Here is a 22,654-nt window from a genome sequence, read left to right on the forward strand (position 1 = left end):
ATACACAATTTAAAAGATCAAATGGAAATAATGTAAAGAATATAAAATACGTAGATCAACAAAAGGCTTGTTTGAACAGAAAGGTTTTCAACTGCTTTTTAAAAGAATCCACAGAGCAACTAAGGTGTGTTGCTTATGAAATCCATGAAGTGCTACAGAGAAAATTACATTTTATTTATGTAACTAACACATTTTGAACTCCTAAAGAAATATAACAAAAGGAAAGACACCCAGCTGAACTAAAATGATCCATGTAGCAAACAAAAACTGTTGTGAGCCGCCACCCTCATATCGCCTTTGGGCTTTTGGAGCCTTGACCTGACTTTTAAAAAATAATTGGGAAAAAAGCACTATGCTGCTAAAAAATTAGATATTTGCAAAATTCTGCCTAAATATATATTTTACCTGGTTAATGTGTGTGGCGGGGCGTGGTCTGCAGCGCCGCTGCATGGGAGGCGGACGCGCCATCTATGCTGTTGTGTTGTCGGGCTGTGAGCTGAAAAGCTACAGCCAGCTGTATGCGTACAGCAACCGTGTGTGAAAAGTGGTCCGAAATGACCCACTGCTGCCGTGGTATGTTTACAATGGGACTTCTGGTCCCGAACCTCTGCGCACAGCGTCTGCAAATCGGGGCTGTACAAAGTCACTTTCATCTTTACGCAGGACTGTAAGCTGTCGTCTGTGAGGCGTGAGCGGTGTTTGTTTTTAACATAGTTCACGGTGGAGAACAGCTGCTGACATAATGTGGATCCGAAGATCTATAATTGGCCTACCTGGGGTTGAAAGTCTCGATAAATGCACGGCATTTAGGCTTCTGTGAGTGTGACACGTATTTTGAGCGATGAAAAAATTATAAAATATAATTTTATTTTTATATTTCAATATCACAATAATCTTCCAATTTAGAAGTACAAGTTAAAAAAGAACTAACATAAATAAAATACACTTCAGCTAAATACTTCTAATTTATTTTCCCAAACCACGCAGAGCCGCAGTACAAGGACTGAAGAGCCGCATGCGGCTCCGGAGCCGGAGGTTGCCGACCCTTGGGCTAGACCAATGACTGTAGAAAGTCATGAAAAGCAGCCAGTATCCAAAGAAAACCATCAAAAAGCCTTCAGAAATCCTGTGCAACTATTGCACAGGAGCACTTTAGAAATTAAATTAAATTACTATTAAATTAAAATATCTTGGACATATGCATTTTAAAAAAAACAACTTGTTTTAAAAAGTATATGAAGTATATAATTTCCCTCCTCAAAGATCTGACACGAGGTGTCCGCTTGTATCATTTATTTGAATTATAAATAAGGAATCCTCTGTCTTTAAGTGGCTGTAATGCATCAGATGTAATTACAGACATGCTTTCACACCAATGAGTGCTCATCAAATGTAATCAGACTAATAAGTGACTTTACAATTATATTGAATAACCAGCTCTGCCTGGAAAACAGCTTCATCGGACATTAAATTCATTATCCTTTATTGCATTTACTGTATATCTGAGATTATTCTTTCACTAAACTCTTATTCAAACTGGTGCCTGCTCTTTAAAGCAGGAAGAAACACGTCAGCGCTTTCCTAACTTGTGAGTGCTTCTGAGACACATAGAGAAAGTGATATCAGTCGAAACATAAAGACACAGGGAGAGGCGTGGAGAGCAAGCATTTAACAAGGCAATAGTCAATACAAGGATGGTGTATATAACAGTTGGAAGCCAATGAAGGTGGAAAGAACTGCAGGCTTCCTTGTTTGGTGAGCTGTAAGGAGATTACTTACCACCGGCCACAACATCTTATCCTCTAAATCCCTCTCTAACACCAGGCAGCCTGCAGCGAATACAGATTTTATGCTCCTTGTTGCCACCCGATCCAGGAACTTTTTCTATCTAGGGTGCAGGATATAATCAGCACAATATAAAACAAGAAGAAAAGTATAGACCCTGCCAAACTTTAATAAAAAATAAAAATACATAAATATATAACCAGGCTTTGGGGGGGCTTAAAAGATTACAAATCAAAACAATGTACTTGAGCCAAATCCAAAATAATGACAAGTAGCAAAATAACTATTAACTTAAGGCTCTTGCAATACAGAACTGAATGTAAAATTAACATGTTGCAATGCTAAAGATGAGGTAAACTGCAAGTGATTTATAAAGTTTTTAAGCAGTTTTTTTTTTTTTTTTAAAGTTTCACTTACAGAGAAGAAACTCCTCACACCTACTTCACATTAGATGCTATCTCACATAGTTTTGACTCCCTTTGAGTGAGAGCAGGATAAAAGATTACACTCAGGCTGGCAGGTGACCAACTTGAACATCTGAAGATTTGCTTTGATCATAGCGGCATGTTTTCTTTTTCTTAAACTACATTAATTAGTTCAGCCAACCCACAAGACTCACCGCTGCCGTCAGAGGCCTCTTTAGTTAAAATTCTCCATTAGCCACACACAAACGAATGTGTGTAGATCTATAGCAGCTCTCTGTCAGCAGTAAACAGATATTTATAGTATAAAAACTAGCAGCAGTATATTTTCTTGGGACACATTGGCCTCCTTAATACCAACAGAGCATTGTCTAAATGCCACAGCGGTGCTGCTGACCATGTCCGTTCCTTGTTTTCCTCTGCTGGTTGTTTCCAGCAGGATAAAAACACCAAAGCTCAAATAATTTCAAACTGGTTTCTTTAACATGACAGTTCACTGTACTCGAATGGCCTCAACAGTCATCAGATCTCAATCCAATAGAGCACTGTAGGGATGCAGTGTAACCAGAGATTTGCATCTTGTATGCCGAGTGAACAAATCTGCAGCAACAGCGTGATGCCATCATGCCAAAATGGAATAAAGTCTCTGAGGAATGTTTCCAGCATCTTGTTGAATTTATGGCACAAAGCATTAAGGTAGTTCTGAAGGCAAAAAGGCAAGATGTACCTGATATATAACACTCCTAAGCCAGTAAAGACACCAAAGATTGATTTATTTTTGTCTAATCCAGTTTATTCTTCTTCAATAAAACAAAAAAGGGTGAAGAGGAGAAGCAAGCGGTAAAGCAAAAGAAAAATTATAGAATTTTACACAAGTGACCTTCTCACTTGATATCTTAACAACCAAAAGAAAATTCAGCTCTAAACTTCGATGTAAGTTTGAAATGCAAAATGTTAACAAGGTTAAATAAGTTTTTTATTTAGGATACCAAATATTCATTCATTACGCATTCTCTTTTCATTTTTTCTACACTCCATCTGGAAAACCTTTGGAAGGTAATTATTTACTGAATTTAACTTTCAGCACACTGACTCCAGCCCTATGCCCTCCATCTACAGCGCAACAAGAAATAGGGATAACGAATTAAACGAGAGAAAATAGAGCAATCAATACAGGGAAAGATGAGAAAACCAAAGAGAAGCACAGGAAGAGGAGAACGCATGTGATCTCATCATGCTAGCTAGAAATCGCAACTTATAGTAAGGGATATTAAAGTACTGGTAAAAAGGAATCAAATACGCCCATACAAAATCTTGCTTCAAAGCTGGGAACAAAGATAACTAAAAAACATGATGAGACCCAGACTGCCATCAGAAACTGCTACTGCAGCTTCAGATCAAATTATGTATACAGCAACGTTAGATTTTACCTGTTTGTGCTCAATGTGAACAACAGCTGAGCGCATAAAATATCACCAGAGTCAAACTGTGTATGATAGCAAAAGTACAGTAATGTGTAGCAATGCAGGTCCAAGTCCAAATCATAAGAACGCTTTATCCCTCACATCCTGTAAATTTTGTCGTGCTGAAGTTTGTACACATCCTGAAAAAGATTATGGATGTGAAGAGGAAATGTCTTTATGTGAAAGGTTTGCACATAATAAAGAGATAAGAGAGACAAAAAGAGGAAGACAAAATCTTCAAGTCTTCCTCAGTCACATCCTGACACTGAAGACAGGTCTCAGTTATTCAAGGACAAACGGTTTACGGTTCCCACCACCACTGTGTGTGTCTGAGTCCAAGACAGCCTGCAAGTTCTGAATATATGGACTTAGACTTCCACCAACAGTTTTATCATCCACAGTGGCAGAAACAGCCTCACAGAATCCTAAATGAATGGAGAAAATTGTGTTGTGTAGAGTAGGAGAGAAGGATGGAAGTTGATGGGAGGAGGGAAGACTGAGCTTCAGTATCCTGAGGTGGATGATTTTAACAGGTGTTTGTGTTTCTAGAGGTTAAGGGTTATGGGTGATCGATGGCCAGGGGGGGTAAGACACTGAATTAAACTGAGGCTCGCTTGCTCGTTTGTTTCACAAAGTCCGTGCTTGGCGCAGAGTACAAAGCAGCTCTGGTCTGATTTTGAGGTAAAGAGCACAGTCTATAAACAGCGCCAAAGCCAAGGAGTACATGAAAGATAACCTTTTCTTTCTCCTCCTCCTCCTCAGTTTCTTCCTTTCCTTTTCTGAGGTAAAGAGTAAAGTCTGGCTTCCAAGAAATACACTTGTATAAAGCATTGCATTTCTTGTCTTATTCATGTCATCTTACTTGATTCATTTTTATGAAGTCGAGAGTTTGCAACAAAAGGGAACAAACTGTATATTTCCTTTGCTCTTTATTGTTTTGTCTTTCCTTGGTTTGGTTTTTTCCAAAAGGCAGCAGGGATATAATCAAGCCAACAAAAGCAGAAAACAACCAAGATAGGCGATAGTGGAATTCAAAAAGAGCAAGCATAGTTTTAAGAGAAAAAAGGTGGAGGTTTGTATCTCCACTCTCACAAAAAAAAAAAAAAAAGCAAAAATCTCGAGGAAAAAAAAAAAGACAAGAAAATAATATCCCTGTTAAAGATTCTTCTGAGGGAACGACTATTCAAGAGCACTCTTCCCCGATGCGCTGGCATGAGCGGCCCACCTTGCGGTCTAGCTTAACCATTTTGAGGACGGCGTCCTGACGTCCACGGCCCATGTGGTCAAACAGACACTCGTGCTGCTCTGGAAGCCGATGGAGCATACAGAAGACATAACCTAAAGGACGGGTTTGGGGTTGTGGATAAAAGAGACAAGGAGGGATTAATTTGTTGCCTTAAGTAAATGCACAAATATTGCAGTTGTAACTGTACACACCGCAGTTAATACATGAACTAAAGAAAAAAGATATGGCTACATAAAGCACACCTAAAACAATTTAACGAGAAATAAAATCAAAAGAGTAGCATTACTTTTAGATGCCAGTAAAGGTCGATAAACATTTAGTCTTTAGATATACTTTTTAAATGGTCAAGGGCAGATAACATGTAGTACTTGCCACAGTGCCTGTGTGTCAAAGAAGACATTCTACTTGATCGCTTCCTCTTTCAATGCTTTTCCGTTTTTCAGTAGATAGTGTTTCCTCCCTCTAACTACTGTAGCACTTTCAACAAAAAGCCCTGCCAATGGTGGAGGCTCGTTAAGCTCAGGGAAGCTCGTTAGCTTTCATCATCTTAAATTCATTCATTAATACACATAATAACGCTACTGGCATTTAATAAGTAGTGATTAAAGGCCCAGTTTAACATCTGGTTTCTAGGCAATTAAAACCTATACAATTACAGCACACGCGAGTGGATTAGAAGGGAGGAAAGTTGTGTCACGTTGGACAGAATATTCCCCCTATTAGAAACCACAAATCAAAAATTTTGTCCTCTGCTCACTGCTGGTATTTTCTAACAAAATGGTGAACTGAGTTCTTCTGTAAAATTAATGAACTGGGAAGAGACGTTGTGACTTGAGAATGTATTTTGTGATGCAAAAAACAATCTGTGAGTATACTGTAAGTTTCAAAGATTTTACAGCTAAAATCCAACATGTCTAAAATATTTATTTTACGTAGAGGCAAAAATGAATAAAGGATGAGGAAGAGCTGATGTGTGCACACACGCTGTAAAGGAAACCCTTAAACATATCCAGTTATATGCCTGGAAAATGTCAGACTGCAAGTATAATAACAGCTTGTGTGTCTGGACCTGTCAATCCCTACTTCTGTACACCAAAAACAGACCTGGCTGCACTGCCTCTTTACCAAGGCCCAAACTGTCTCTTGCACCTGCAGCATACCACCCTTGGTTAGAAACATAGCAGATGAAGACCTTCACCTCTGGGGTTCTTCTCTGGATAACATCTATGCCTTGGTCTTGGGTGCTTCGTCCTAATCTAACCTCTAAATCTAATTGCCAGTGAGTGAGTCACCAGTTATTGTATGGCAGACATTAATTAATAGGCTAATTATTTACAAAGTGTTTTTTCATTGTCCCCATTGCTTTACAACATGCAGCCGGCTAGCAAGGTCAAACAAACTGCAGCCACTGTGTGATTAAACCGTGTTGTATGCCCAGATTAATAATTACTTAAACCAAAGCTTACTGTCATGTTTTGAAGTAAGGTCAGAAGGCCAACAAGAAATCAAGTTTTAAGGTTGTAGTACTCCCTGTTCTCATCGTCTGTTGATTGTCTTTCTGACTTTAGAAGAATTTTACATTTTAGCCACACATATAATTGAGAGAGATTTCGCATTTTCCCCATTATGGGAAAAATCACAGAAGTAATGTTTAGAAATTAGCAGGACCACTGTTATTAGGTTAAAAGGAAATGCTTTGGTTCCTTCATCTGTTAGGTCTCCACATTAAAAGATATGATATAATTAGCTGTTCAATTCCAGTGCCTCCACTCTGTGTTATATTAATACCTAGTACGATAAATAGCAACTGTGTAAAAGCAGAAAACTACTGAGACTAACAGCATCGGATCAGATTCACTACTTGAGCTATTTTTTCACCCCAATACAATCTGAAAAGCATTCATCCTTTCAGCTCATTATCAGACCTTCTTGGCTTACACTGTGGAACATTCTGCAGAACCATTAGCAAAGTAATCTGCAATTACTGCAACAGTCAGAAATCACTATAATTGCCACCATTTTCCCTTTCAATCTGTAAAAAGCATGTTTTCATAGTAAGCACTGGACTATTAAGGATGGATAGCCCGTGTATTAAGCAGCACCTGGTGGAAAAAAAAAAGGCAAGTCAATTTCCAATTTAGAAATTATTGCATTGGTTTAAGCAGATTGGTCTTTAAGTAGTGAAGAGCTCTGACTTTTCAAGTACTTTAATTTGTATGCAAACAAGTTGATTAGCAAGCCAAGTATTGGTTTGAACTACATTAGTGTTTGTGGTAATTGGCTTATGTTTTATGTGCAATGTGAAACATTGAGGCTTTCCTGTAATGGTCCCTCAAGGCTTGCAAAATATATATATATTTTTTTTTCAACACACAAAGAAATGTCCAGGTAACGGTGCTGTGCTGGACACATAATTCACAAAACTATTATTAAGCTAACCGAAGTGTACTTATGTATGTATCTGCATATTAACATAAGGTAATAACATGGTCTAAGGTGATATCTTTAAGTTAACAGTATTATGCATGTACTTAATGATAATGCTCCTTTGCGTAAGTGTTCATGTGATGCGTATGTTAATACTGTACATATGAAAATGTGTCATCATACCACAGCGACAGGAACCCAGCTCTTGCTGTACCAGCTCCAGTTTGGTTTGGCAGCGATGGCAACGCTTACGGCTCCGCTGTTTAGAGCCACTGCGAGACGAGGATGAAGACGATGATGATGATGAAGACTCCTCACCCTCTGGGATCCCACCTACTCTCGCTCGCTTCTCAGGTGAAACATCACTTTCTGAATCTGAGGCTTAGAAGAGAGAGAAAAATAAGTTAAAAAAAAAAAAACAACAACATTTGGCTACAACTGTTTTGCTTAATTGTTGTTTTTTGTTGTTGTTTTTAGATCAGGCATTGCCAGTTAGAGCCCTGCAACAAAGGAACTGAACTTAAACTCAGCTTTTCATTTTTCTTTCAAACCCACTTTCACATTTTCATTCTTAATTTATTTGTTTATTTTACTTGTTACTAAGACTGTTGTTGTTGCTTTAGTATGTATTTTGTAGCCATGTTTTAAATGGTGCTAAACAAATAAAATTTATACATCTAAGAAAAATAGTTCCTAGAGATTCTCTTAATGCAATGAAACACTGAAAGTCTGGAGCTACATTAAGCTGACTTTCAGCAAAATGACTAGCAATATTGTAATAGCTTAAGAGTATTTTGCATCTTTTTTCTGCTTCTATTGAGTTAAATCAGACTAGACTGTGATTACATTACATGTAAAAATTCATTCAATGAAAATTAATCTGTTTTGTACGGCAGACACAAAAATGCAAAGTGTAACAAATTTAAAATGGTTTGATACAATAAATCTAAAGCAATTGAAGCCAAAATTCTTCTTTACTTTTTATTACCATGGAATAAACAATACAAAACCTGAGGAACCTAAGAAAAACTCCAATACACCATTGTCAGAATTGGTCTATTCTGTAACTGGGATTGCACAGACGATGGCAAACTGGAACTAAACTCTTCTTTGTGATAAATTTAAAAAAAAAAAAAAAAAAAAAAAGGAAGAGCGAGATTGATAGTACTCCTGCATTAAATTATGTGCAGCCCAGCACCTGAGACAGCAAGAGAATGTAGCAAGGTTTCACTGGTTGGCTAGAATTTCAACTCAGCTTTTCTCATCAATCCTGCAGACTTTTTCACTGGCCTGGCCGAAATGCAGATCAGCGCTCAATAAATCTCTGAGAACTAGGCCAAGCTGAACAGTTAGATCCCCTCCTAGTCTGCTCCATCGATCCCTTTGTGTGTATGTGTGTCTGCACATGTGCAATTGCATGTTGTGGAAAAAAAATTCATTCTTGCCTGCTTTTTGTTATCCTAGAAGATCTCGGCACCCAATTTAGCAAGCTGTAACATCAAATTTAAATGTAAGTGAACAACTATAAGTTAAAGGAGGAAAATATGTGAAGGCAGGGCATTTGCACTGTAAACTGATGAGCGGTTGGTTGACTTAATGTCGTTTTAATTCAAGATTAAATATTGTACAAAAGGTAAAGTCAAAGTGTATCCAATGTCTAAAATGAAATACAGATGGCCCCAATTTAGAGAGATTGTAAAAAGTGAAATGTCAACTCAACCAACAGTAAAAGGTTTAAATGACGCTGTGTGAGTATGTGTATTACTAGACATGATCCTGCTTTTTTAGACAAGGGATCAGTATGTTCACACACCTTTACTGAGCCTATCCTACTCTGTACTAGACATTGTCGTGTGTGAGTGTGCCCGCATGAGTTTAGCAAGTTGTGCCACCTAATGGTGAAAGAACAATAAAAGCAATCTGCAATAGGAAATAGTCTGGCTGTTTTATAGACCTCATTCAGTAGATTCCCATTAGTGCTAATGATAATGCTGTCCTTCACAGATCCACATGTGGTGTGCCACTGTGACCCATTTCCTCTTCATTAATCAAAATCTATGTTTTTAATCTATAGAATCAAATGAAGATGCTGCTAACCATGAAGCTACAATTCTCTTTCTATGTGACTTTTGCCATTTAAATCTCCATACTGCATGTCGATGTTATCATTCCGCGCAACAACTACATGTGGATATACTGCATATTCATGGTGTTCATTTACTCTAGTACAGCATGATTGGCTTTACATTTGCCTTGGCACATTCTGTTGCATCAGTAATATCCTGCTGTCCGCTACTTGTCCTGGAAGAACCATTAACCCAGCCATGTTGGATCAGTTATATGCTATTGACGCTAATGGGTCCTCCAATTTGAACTTTCTAAGTGCACATGACTAAAACATACAAACAAAATGCAACAGTGCATATTGTAGTAGTATAGAACTGAGGTATACCTGACTCAAATGTACGTTTTGTCGGAGTGGAGAATGAACCCAAGACTGTGTCGTTGCTGGATGCTCCTGAGGCAGAAAATAGTTTTTAGAAAAAAGAAGAAAAAAAAAAGAAGGGAAAGGGATCAAAATGAGTAAAAGAACCAAAGAGGAAGGAAAAGAAGATTAGTTTCTTACTTTAATGTGATTTTTCAACTGAAAAAATTAATTATTTAGCAATTTAAAAAAAAAATGTAAAAAAAAAAAATCTGCAATTAAAGATCAAAATTACTAATTGTATAAATATCTCAAGCCCTTTAGACATGTAAATGAAATTTTAAACTGTATTAGATTGACAGACTAGGTGATGTGTTACAGGGACACTGTTAGGCCCAGAGTTTAAAACCCTAAGAGGCTGAGGACAAAAGCTGTCGAGGAATCTGCTGGTGGTTGCCCAGATACTCGGGTACCATCTTCAATATGGAAGCAGGATGAAAAGACTGTGACTGAGGCGTGCGAAATCCTTTATTATGCAATGAGGGGTTTTTTTCCCTCCTTGCAGCAACTATGATAGATATCTGTGAAGGAAAGGCCGCAGTGTGCATGTGTACAGGCTGGAGCCAGCCAAGAGGCAGTGTGGCTGTGGGTGGTAAAAAGGTGGTAAAAAGATAAAGAGTTGCACCAAATGTGTTATATGATCCACCTGTTCCTTATATAGTTTTAAAGGAGTTTGTAAAAAGTGTGTAACACTAGGAATGCAACAGAGTCAAATATCTTGACTTTTTCAAGAATGGTGACATTAAACACTTTCCTAGCTAGTAATGTGGTATTATTTACTCAGTCTAAGCAATATGATTCTATGATTACATCCAAATGATTTTCTGCTGTGGAGCCAAATATTTGAGCATCAGTTTCAGGCATTAAATTGAAGTACTTTCAGTCACTGGTCAGCCAAGTATAATTTGTTAGTGGCAGATAAAGTATCAAAACCAGGAGTTTGTGAAGCTTTAAATAGCCAGATCGAAGAGTTATATGTACATGCTACATGTACAAACCTTTAAAAAAAAAAAGTGTGTGTGTATGTATATATATATATATATATATATATATATATATATATATATATATATATATATATATATATATATATATATATATATATACACACACACACACACACACACTGAACAAAAATATAAACGCAACACTTTTGTTTTTGCTCCCATTCCCCATGGGATGGACGTAGAGACCTAAAATTCATTCCAGATACACAATATAACCATCCCTCCCAAACAGTGGTCACAAATCAGTCCAAATGTGTGGTAGTGGGCACATCTGCTATATTGAGATAATCCATCCCACCTCACAGGTGTGCCACATCAGGATGCTGATCTGACATCATGAGTAGTGCACAGGTGTACCTCAGACTGCCCACAACAAAAGGCCACCCTGGAATGTGCAGTTTTTTGCGCTATTGGGGGTCTGGGGACCCAGAACCGGTCAGTATCTGGTGTGACCACCATTTGCCTCATGCAGTGCAACACATCGTCGCATGGAGTCTATCAGATTGTCAATTGTGGCCTGTGGAATGTTGGTCCACTCCACTTCAATGGCTGTGCGAGGTTGTTGGATATTCGTGGGAACTGGTACACGCTGTCGTATACGCCGGTCAAGCACATCCCGAACATGCTCAATGGGTGACATGTCCGGTGAGTATGCTGGCCATGCAAGAACTGGGACATTCTCAGCTGCCATCTGCCCTGAACAATGTGAACCATGATTCATCCGTGAAGTGCACACCTCTCCAACGTGCCAGACGCCATCGAATGTGAGCATTTGCCCACACAAGTCTGTTACGGCGACGAGCTGGAGTCAGGTCAAGACCCCGATGAGGACGACGGGCATGCAGTTGAGCGTCCCTGAGACGGTTTCTGACAGTTTGTGCAGAAATTGTTTGGTTGTGTAAACCAATTGTTCCAGCAGCTGTCTGGGTGGCTGGTCTCAGACGATCTTGGAGGTGAACCTGCTGGATGTGGAGGTCCTGGGCTGGTGTGGTTACACGAGGTCTGCGGTTGTGAGGCCGGTTGGATGCGCTGCCATATTCTCGGAAACGCCTGTGGAGACGGCTTATGGTTGAGAAATGAACATTCAATGCACGGGCGACAGATCTGGTTGACATTCCTGCTGTCAGCATGCCAATTGCACGCTCCCTCATTGCTTGTGGCATCTGTGGCATTTTGCTGTGAGACAAAACTGCACATTCCAGGGTGGCCTTTTGTTGTGGGCAGTCTGAGGTACACCTGTGCACTACTCATGATGTCAGATCAGCATCCTGATGTGGCACACCTGTGAGGTGGGATGGATTATTTCAATATAGCAGATGTGCCCACTACCACACATTTGGACTGATTTGTGACCACTGTTTGGGAGGGATGGTTATATTGTGTATCTGGAATGAATTTTAGGTCTCTACGTCCATCCCATGGGGAATGGGAGCAAAAACAAAAGTGTTGCGTTTATATTTTTGTTCAGTGTGTATATATATATATATATATATATATATATATATATATATATATATAAACAAATAAAAAATAACAAACACCCAGCTCGCCCCTGCGGGCGGTTTATCCTTCAAGCTCGGGTCCTCTACCAGAGGCCTGGGAGCTTCAGGGTCCTGCGCAGTATCTTAGCTGTTCCCAGGACTGCGCTCTTCTGGACAGAGATCTCCAATGATCTCCAATGCAAGCTAGCCACTCGCCTAGCTTGGGAGTCACCGCACCTAGTGCTCCGATTACCACGGGGACCACCGTCACCTTCACCCTCCACATCCTCTCGAGCTCTTCTCTGAGCCCTTGGTATTTCTCCAGCTTCTCGTATTCCTTCTTTCTGATGTTGCTGTCATTCGGAACCGCTACATCGATCACTACGGCCGTCTTCTTCTGTTTGTCTACCACCACTATGTCCGGTTGGTTAGCCACCACCATTTTGTCCGTCTGTATCTGGAAGTCCCACAGGATCTTAGCTCTGTCATTCTCCACCACCCTTTGGGGCTTCTCCCATTTTGACCTCGGAACTTCCAGGCCATATTCGGCACAGATGTTTCTGTATACTATGCCGGCCACTTGGTTATGGCGTTCCATGTATGCCCTGCCTGCTAGCATCTTGCACCCTGCTGTTATGTGCTGGATTGTCTCAGGGGCATCTTTACACAGCCTGCACCTGGGGTCTTGCCTGTCTCGTTTACTCTTGGCATACAGCTTGATGTCATCCATGTACAGGAGGTGGCTGACAACTGCTCCATTCCATAGTCTGTATCCGTAGCCAGTCTTGTTAATGATCTCACTGAGGGGGTTCAGGCCTATGCAGAACAACAGTGGGGACAGCATCTCCTTGGTAGATCCCGCACTTGATGGTGACTTGTGCTATGGGCTTGGAGCTGGCTTCTAGTGTTGTACACCACATACCCATTGAGTTCCCGATGAAGGCTCTCAGGGTCCTGTTGATCTTGTACAATTGTAGGCATTCCAGGATCCAGGTGTGGGGCATTGAGTCATAGGCCTTCTTGTAATCAATCCAGGCAGTGCACAGTTTGGTCAGTCTGGTCTTGCAGGCTCGGCTGACTGTTCTGTCTACCAGTAGCTGGTGTTTTGCGCCTCTGGTATTCTTGCCAATCCCTTTCTGTGCTCCGCTCACGTATTGACCCATGTGCCTGTTCATCTTAGCTGATATGATGCCTGACAGGAGTTTCCATGTAGTACTGAGGCAGGTTATTGGTCGGTAGTTGGAGGGGACCGGTCCCTTCTTGGGGTCCTTGGGGATCAGGACTGTCCGACCTTCGGTTAGCCATTCCAGGTGTCTCTCGTCAACTAGCAGCTGGTTCATTTGTGCTGCCAGACGCTCGTGGAGTGCAGTCAGCTTCTTCAGCCAGTAGGCGTGAACCATGTCAGGGCCTGGTGCTGTCCAACTCTTTATACTAGAAACCCTTGCTTGGATTTCTGCCACCGTGATGGTTACTGGACCCTGTTCAGGGAGGTTGCTATGGTCTGCCCTCAGATCCACTAGCCACTGAGCATTGCCGTTATGGGTTGTGTCCGTCTCCCATATGCTCTTCCAGTATTGCTCCGTCTCCAGCCTTGGTGGTGCTGTTCTCTTATTGTTCCCTTGCCACTGAGAGTACACCTTTGCTGGTTCAGTGGAAAACAGCTGGTTTATTCTCCTGCCTTCTATCTCTTTGGTGTACCTCCTCAAGCGGCTGGCCAAGGCTGTGAGTCTTTGCTTGGCAGTTTCCAAGGCCTCCGGTATGGACAGCTTCCTGTATTTTTTCTGCACCTTTTTTGTCGCATCTTTCTGCAACTCCGTTAGTTGGCTAACCTCCCTCCGTGCTACTTTGATCTTGCCCTCTAGCCTCCTTCTCCATGGAGGGTACTGCCCCTTGTGGCTGTTCAACTTGTAGCCAAGCATCTCAATGATCACTGCTGCCATATTGTAGATCAGCTTGTTAGTCTCGGTAAGCGTGGCTGTAGGTAACATCCGTAGTGCTGCATTAACATCATCGAGCAGACCTTCTGGTACTTCCCGTAATCTTGGTAACCGGCTACGGGGGATCCAGGTTTCAAGCTTGGCCATGATCCTATCTTTCAGGTCAGTTCCTCTCGCACTCAACGATCCTTCTCCTGTCGTACTTGGGGCTTTGTACCCAATCTCGGGTGGGGGTGATGATATCTCCCCCCTGACCTGGCGTCCTGGCTCCCCCTTGCTGTAGCATTTATGTTGTACCTCATCAATCTCTAGCTGTGAGAGCAGTCCCTTCTTTTGAATGTTGGAACGCTGAGCTACTAGTTGTTTCGCCTTCATTGTGGATGTTGGGTATTGAAGAATCCATAGGTCCCTCATCCTATTCATGTAACCCCTTCCGCCAGGGTTACTTGCGTAGTAGCATTCCAACAACGCCCTGTTTTCGTCTCTTGCCCACCGATGCTTTCTTGTTCAAGTAGCCCACTTCTCGTCAGGGTGCCCTGGTTCCTCAACACTTGACGTGGACATTGTTGATCCGGGCGACGTCCGAGCCGGCATGTCTTCATATTTATCTGTCTCGCTCATGTCTGCGGTAGGCTCACTTAGCATAGGGGGTCTAGCCTTACAGTTTTGGTCTTTTATTATTTTAATAACATAATAAAAGACCAGGTTAGTGTGGCATTTTTTATACCATTTCTGCACATCCGTTTTGTAACCACTTTATTTTTCTGTTATGAATTGGCCTCCACAAATAACCTTGTCACTGTATAGCAATGACTGATGCCCTGGCAATTGTAGGTGTCCTCTTAAAACCTTCACTTCTGAATAGATGCCCTTTCCTATCATTCTATCTGTGCCATGAGGACAAATATAGCCAGGACAGGGATACTGCAGCTGCTGCTTGAGCTGGCAGAATCTACTAACAGTGTTCCACAGAAAAATGCTCTCATCTAAAAGCTCTGGTTTTGACAACTCAATTTTATAAAGGCACACATTAACTCACTTCTAAATTTGAAATCTATGAATCATACATTGTTTCCATGTGTAGGGCGCACATTACAAATTACACACATTATATTACCAAGCCTTTAAGTTCATAATATTTTAAAGTGTAAATGTTCACAACCCACAGATCCAAAGGAAAAACTTGCTGATTGTCTTACCGTCCTGAACAGGTAGAGATGTCACTCCTATCTCTCCGGGCAAAGGGTCGTCTGATATGAGGGACTGACTAATGCTGTTGTTTGTTTCATTACAGAACATGTCTGCTTGACTGGTGTTAGAGTTTGAAGAGGCCTTTGGAGCACAGTCGTCGTTTGGCTGTTTCTTTTGAGTGTCTATGGAAACATGGACATGAGGACATTTTCTTTGTTTGGAGGTTTTAAGACAGAAAAATCAGTCAACAAACTCCCACTAAAACAATAACTTACCTGCAAAACATTTTGAGCAGAGATTCATGGTTTTGCTTGACCTGAGGAAAAGGAATGCGACGCAATTGTGTTAATAGAGCAGTCTGGGTGTTAAAAACAGTTTTGCAGTAAAAGGTATAAGATAAAACAGACAAGAGGCTAAGATAAAAGTGAGAGTGAGCGGTGAAATGTATCTTTTTGGCTATATTTTTGCTCATGTACACTTACAAAAACTTACAAAGACTATTTTTTTTTTCTTTATTAAATCAATTTTAAACACATTTCATACAACTATCCAGTTTTCAAAACTCAAGAAAACAAACCTGTCACACATAGTGTCTGTACAATGTAAAATAAACTGATTTGTTGCAGTACAAACTAAAGTATGGATTATTGCTACAAATACAGGGCGTATCAAAAAGAATCTTCTGACTTCAAAGTACTTTAATTCTGCAGACGTTCACCAGTAACGATTGAAACACGTACTGTTAGAGAGAGGGGCTTTCTGAGTTTCATCTGGTTGCCAGTATATAGCATAACAGAATTATCTTTGAGTTTGATCAGTTTGATTGTACAGACATAAGTGCGTCTGGGGGGGACATATTGAGCAGCTGTGAATACAAAACATAGGTTTTGTATGTAAAACTTTATAGTCAGTCATGTATTTTAAAATGTACCACAAACTTTTATGTTCATTACCTAAAGAAATTGGATAATTCTTTTTGACACACACTGGACATGCCAGTCCTCCAACGTATTTACCAGAACAATCTGAACAGTCAATATAAGTACAGATTTACATTATGTTTCTGTGTTTTGGATTTAGATTCTGTCTCACTTTGATCACAAGGTTCTTAAAACTACTTTAAGATGAGCTGAACAAAAGTCAACTAGTTCCCTCTGATTGTTATGAAATTCCCCATAGTATGTTAATGGGGATACAGACTCAAAGCTAGTGGTTAGCAGTAAGGGTTAAAGTATCAGTGTGGTAGTTAGAGTTTTCTCAACATACTTTTCCTTCCTGAAGGAAATAAAGACTTTTGATATAAGTTATCTATTGTCATGGAGCCTTGCTGATTTCAGTGGCACAGCTCTTTCACAACAGATGGCTCTGGGTTTAGTCTGAGAAAGGCTCCTCTCATTTCCTCTGCAGCCTTCGTCCTTACTGTCTGTGCACTGAGCGTGACGGTCGCTGCTATCAGTCACATTCTATTTATTTTGGGCGCTCCATTGCACACCTTTGTCCTCATTTCTAAATGTGGGGTCAGCTGCAGTCAACCTGAGGGCTTTCTGTCAGTCTCCTGGTGTGTAGTCTCAGGTATAAAAGGGAAAGGATGAAGCAAGAAGTTAGGAAAGAGGAGAAACCTCATCATTACATGCAGGCAGGGAGGAAGCCAATGCTGGGTAAACATCAAGTCATATCCTCTTATCAACCTTACAATCAGAGGTAATCAAACTACAGATTCATTAAGGAAATTAAAAGGGTGAAGAAGGGTGAGAAAAACTATGCAGGAGAAAAAACAGCTCCATGGCTGTTAAGCTGACTGAAGCCTGAACAGAGTGCACACAACATGTCTATTTCATAGTTGGCCTACTGCTGTTACTAATGAGAATATCTGATTGGAACAGACAGGAAGACAGGCTCCACTGCCTTTGTGATTCAGCTTGAGTGACACAAAGGAGTGAGATATTGGAAGGATGATAAATGTTTTGAAGAAATTAGTTTTTAACAATTTTTCTTGACATGAGCAGGTAAATGAAAGACAACATAAATACAGCTAGAACTCAGGTGATAGAAAGCAATCAAAGCATAGTATCACCAGTGCATGTGGCTCAATTACTTTTAAGATGATGGTATACCTTTACTGGGGGTAAAAAGTAACGGCAAAGGACTGAACTGTTTTAGTTTTATGTTACTGGGGAAGCAGACATACCATGCAGTTCTTCATGTGTGCTAGAAATACCTATTTTATTTTAGGTGATGTGTTTCTCAAAAGAAACTGTAAGGGTGGCACATTATCAAACAAACACTCAATTTTGAATTCAAACGGTAATCTTTAATACACTAAAATTGAAGGTCATACTTTGGAAAGAATAGCTCTTAGATTGCCTAAAGGATTTTTAATGTTTTGCTCAATGCTAATTTCCATAATTATGCTTTTTTTCCCCTCCCCATCCTCTTACACACACAGAAAAATGCCTGGAGAGAACACTGACCTGAACAGTTTTAAAAAAACTAGCTTATTGACATTTCATAAAAGACAACTTAGCATTACCCTTACAACTTACACAGCTGAGCAGTCAACTGGAACATAGACGGATAAGCAGATCAGGTGGCTGCTTGCGAGTAGATCTCACAAATAGAAGAAAGTTAAATAGGAAGGGGCATTTGATGCTAAACTATAGAGTTTGGATGCATCATTGCTGACTTTTGTAACATCCTATTATAGTACCGAACAGCTTGTTCTCTGCTTTGGCTTTCTTTCTGAAAATGACACAATCTACAAACTACTAATTGCGAGGCACACAATTAGTGCTTGTATTGATCCAAAATGTTTTGGTGTGGATAGCAATACAGAACAAGTTATTAAACTAAGTGACTGGGTAATTACTTGACTAATCCAGTCATTTTGCATAGCCTTGTCAACAGCGATCGCCATTTTCAGCATTATACATCTTTTCTGCTAATATGAAATCTTTAAAATGGGCTGGTGCTATCATGATTTTGCCATTCAGTACAAATAAAATGTTTTATATCCATGTGGGTACATGATGATATAAAATATGGATTCAATAAGTGAATTATTGTTTATGTGCAAGGCAACTTAAAAACTGCTTTCCCAAAACTGTTACAATAAATGTGGCCAAGAAATGGTTGAAGTTCACTCTGTCATTGCAGCCACATTAAAATATGTTTTCTCACAGCCTAACTGCAAAATTCAGAAAATCATTCATTAGTAAAATAATAAAATAATCAGAAGGCACAAAATAAATGTGCCCTCTTTCGCACCTACTCACATACGGACTACAAGTGGAGGTCACGGAAATGGGTGAAGTGCTGACGACAACATGCTATGTTACCATAAATGTACTAAAAGCTTAAGTTAGCGTTGACTTATTCCTTGTCAGTTTAATTAAATACCTCGCACCTGACCTTCTCAAATTTGTCTGAGAAAAAAAATAAATAAAAACTTTGAACTTTTTAGAAAGAGCAAGTGTCTGATACTAATTGTGACAGTATTCACTTTCATTTACCCAATATGAACTTTTGGAATACTCATATTTATGTATGACAGCCAAATATTTTCAGAAGCAGTGCAAGACGTTTTCAATCAATTTATGCATCCTCACAGCCCAGCAAACAGTTATTTCTGGCCAAGATATGTGCCTGTGTCCTTGGTACCATTACAACGGATACCACCACTGGTAGCAGATAAGTTGTTGGAGGATGGCATAAAAAATGAGTCTAAATAAATAATACTAGCTATCCAAGTAACAGAACTTATGCAGTCCACACTCATAATTGTTTATACTTATTAACTTGTTTTTAAAGCAAATCTTTGGTCTACTTAAAACATTTAAAAATTAAAGACATTTGATGTACTAAAAAAATTAAATATTGAGCCATCATGCTTAGTTTGGTACTGTAACAAACCCATTTAAACGCTTCTCCAAAGGCCAAGCGGTATGGATATGATTATTTGCGTGCCAACTCCACAGATATTTAAATACTTCATAAACTCTAGTCAGGTAGAAAAAACTGATGCCTTTGGTCATGGAAAACACATTCTCTGATGAGAGCTGGTGACTGACATTGCAGTGTCAAGTCAAGTCAAGTTTTGTATTGTACATCATTTCCATACTAATCCAAAGGTTAGTGAATAAAGTGGCATTTTTGTAAAATATACACAAACGGAATGAGATACTTGTGAGTTCCAATAGTCTCATTTCACTTTGTGAGAACTAATTTTGGGGTCCTCTCTTGTCTGGCTAAGTGCTACATTTCTCTGATTTTTTACCACTGAGCTGAAAACTCAAGACTGCAAGTGTTTATAAATGCCTATCATAAATACGTCCACTAAAGTACAATATTTTGTATCCATTTTTTCCTAAAATACAACAATGTGGGCTACTTTTTAAAATTCGACATTTGAAGAACTAGCCAAAGAGTGATAACACTAATACATTTTTCAACCGGTCCATATTACAAAACCTAATTTGGGCTCATATGTGTTGCAAAGTTAACATATGCCTCAACACACATGAATCAAATTGTACACAGCAGGATTACTGCACAGTGCCAGTTTGTCTGTGCCACCCCGGCACATTCAGTTTAAAGTACCAGTTGCCCGTTTCTTTCTGCTAGAGTCTGGTTCATGGCGACACTTTGATGTCTCTAACTAACTGCTTCATGCATGAACTTAACACGTTAACTATCCAGTTGATTAACACTTTCACACCTGTCGCGTAACCTGGAAGGCTTACCCCAGATTCCCTACCCTGCTTCCTTCCTTTACAGGAGAAGGTTACCGAGGCCAACTGGTGTTAGCTAGTAGCTAATGCTACAAAACAATGGGGAGGGGGTAATAAGGAGAAAAGCAGCTCATCCCTGTTTGAGCTGCTAATGCTAGTGGCTATCGACTCTGCTAGCTACTGGCAGAGAAAGAAAGCGAGACGTTTGACAGGTTATTCTGCTTACCCCCAGAACCCACAGGGGCAGCGAGGGGGTATAACGTTAACGTTACTCGGAGGCTTGCTGCCCTCGCTCCCCGTGTCGCCCATGTCTGTCTCCCGTGTCAAGCTGTCGGTGTAGCAGGTGAATCCGTGGATGGAGTGAGGGCCTCGTATTTGCGTTTAGATCCCCTTGGCTTTGATAAGCATACAACCGTCACTCTGCCCAGATAATTCTTCCGAGTTTCAGTGTAGGGTGGACAATTTGACGACACAAGCAGCCACCTAGTCCGTCAAATTAAAGTAGTTGAAGTCGACGTTAAGACGCTGGGGCCGTCAAAGCCAGCAACGGACGGAACCACCGGGGATCCTGGGCCGATCAGCTGGAGTGAGGAACGAACCACTGGCAGAGAGGGGGAGGTGTGTGAGGAACACGAAAGACAAAAGTTAGATTGACGTGTTTGTACAAACTGTTAAGCGACACGGAATAACGACACAATAATTGTTAGCATTGTGTATACAGAAATAACATTTGAACTCGGTAAATGACTCATTTAAAATAATTCATTTTAGAAGCGTTATCATGGTATGATCCAGACAAAACCACAGTTAAAAAGCCCAGAGCTCTGAAAGTGTCTCTGAGAGTGTTTTGTTCACTTAAAAACAAAGTTATCCTCCCAGGATGTATCTTAGAAATGTAAAATGATGTGATAGGCTGTGACAGACCCTTTTCACTGGACATATTTTGACGCGTCTCGGTAGCAGTTAAAAAAACAAAACGAAACAAAACAAAGCCCCCAAAAACATGTAACAAAATTAAAACTGTAGTATGCATAGTTATTATAAAGGAATATTTAAAACACAAACAAAAACATCTGAATTTAAAAATCTAGATAGATAAAAAGATAGATAAGGCTTTATTTTTAAGATGTTAGAATAGCACAAAATGTAAGGAAAACGATAATAATAATAAATAACTTAACTTCCCATAAGAGGTAAAAAGAAGCATGCGGTTATTTAATCCCACCCTTCGCCACTTTTAGCAAATAATAATCTCTATTATTAATTAATCTTCCTTATTTAGTAAATAATAATTATCTCTTTAACTTCCGGTTTGTGTCCTGTCCTATCATCAATCCTTATTTACATTTTGCTACATATATTAATATGTGAATCATATAAACGTAAATAGGAAACTGTCTTTTAATAAAGTATTTAGCAAACGAAACATGCCTATTGACCTTTTTTTGTTTATTTTTTTTCTCTGTTACATCACATGCAATGCTTTCTTATTTTAGGATAATAATATTGACATGATACATTGTGAGACATTTGGGGTTTTTTTTATAAAGGGTGTCCAATTTAAGGAATAAGTACAATTATGTGTTTAGGTGGTTGAAGTATTGATGGAAACATGCAGTAGTTTAGTATTGGTTAAAATACCTATAAAGACAGTCATGATTTAACTGTTGTTTTAATAAAAAGCAAATATGCGAAAGAGGTGGAAAATCAACACCATAGCTCAACAGTGTTTCAATATCAGAATCTGACATTGTTTCAATGTCAGCAGTATTAGAAAATATAACGTTGAATCAACGTCAGGTTTCAACATTGATTCAACATCAAAACCCGACGTTGTTTCAACGTTAAAAAAGGGTGCAAGAGTGACGTCAGGTCAACGTCACACTTCAACGTTGATTCAATGACACAGCCTGATATTGACTCAACATTGTTTCAATGTTTCCTTGCTATCTGGGTTTGGTTTTGTAACCCTGTAACACATCAAGGGATATAGTTATATTAACAGATTTACATATATATGTACACATTGCTTCCACAGCTTCACTCCATGCACAAAAGTACAAAAAGTTCATCAGATTAGTAAACTTTAATCTTTTTCATTTCAAGAATAGTTGATTTGCGTGATTTCTGTCAGAAGTATTATCGCTTCATATAGGCTAAAAGTAAGTCAGTGCTTCATGTGTACTTGAAACATGTGAGAAAAAAAGTCAGTTCCCGATCAAAAATGTTGAGTCATTGGCTCCATTTTGTAAAGCATGAAAATAGAAGATGATGCTGAATTCCTTAAAAGTTGGTTTTTAGGGCCATGGTAATGTACATGCTGGCTTAAAGTCATTCTTATACTCATATTGAGTACAAGGCAGGAACTGTTAGTATTAATAGTAACCACTGTTACTATTACAACAAGTTTTGGGACATATTGCTCGAAAAATGCAATAAATGGCTACTACACCTAATTATTGTCATTTAACATGATATGTTTT

General features: G+C 39.5%; 2 protein-coding genes across 4 annotated transcripts in view; both read right to left on the reverse strand.

Moving 5' to 3' along the window:
• Nucleotides 1–4,582: 4,582 nt before the first annotated feature.
• Nucleotides 4,583–20,761, reverse strand: LOC309705792 (AN1-type zinc finger protein 3-like). Of its 2 annotated transcripts, none has more exons than XM_082531775.1 (6): nucleotides 20,398–20,761; nucleotides 15,720–15,760; nucleotides 15,453–15,626; nucleotides 9,796–9,861; nucleotides 7,527–7,724; nucleotides 4,583–5,008 (listed from the first exon to the last, which is right to left on the reverse strand). In XM_082531775.1, exons 1-6 carry the CDS (start codon nucleotides 20,478–20,480, stop codon nucleotides 4,854–4,856), a joined length of 717 nt encoding a protein of 238 aa, XP_082387901.1. In that variant the 5' UTR covers nucleotides 20,481–20,761; the 3' UTR covers nucleotides 4,583–4,853. The 2 variants fall into 2 exon arrangements, with proteins under 2 accessions (XP_082387901.1, XP_082387902.1); XM_082531776.1 differs by lacking the exon at nucleotides 20,398–20,761 and adding an exon at nucleotides 20,184–20,350.
• LOC309705806 (b(0,+)-type amino acid transporter 1-like) overlaps nucleotides 20,720–22,654 on the reverse strand; it is a 40,160-nt gene continuing 38,225 nt past the window's right edge. For both annotated transcript variants that reach the window (XM_082531794.1, XM_082531793.1), the window contains exon 7: nucleotides 20,720–20,772. The gene's annotated coding sequence lies outside the window, so the exon portion shown is untranslated. The remainder of the gene's footprint in view (nucleotides 20,773–22,654) is intronic.

The sequence above is a fragment of the Aulonocara stuartgranti genome, assembly GCF_965226115.1.
Source record: "Aulonocara stuartgranti genome assembly, chromosome: 1".
NCBI lineage: Eukaryota > Metazoa > Chordata > Actinopteri > Cichliformes > Cichlidae > Aulonocara > Aulonocara stuartgranti.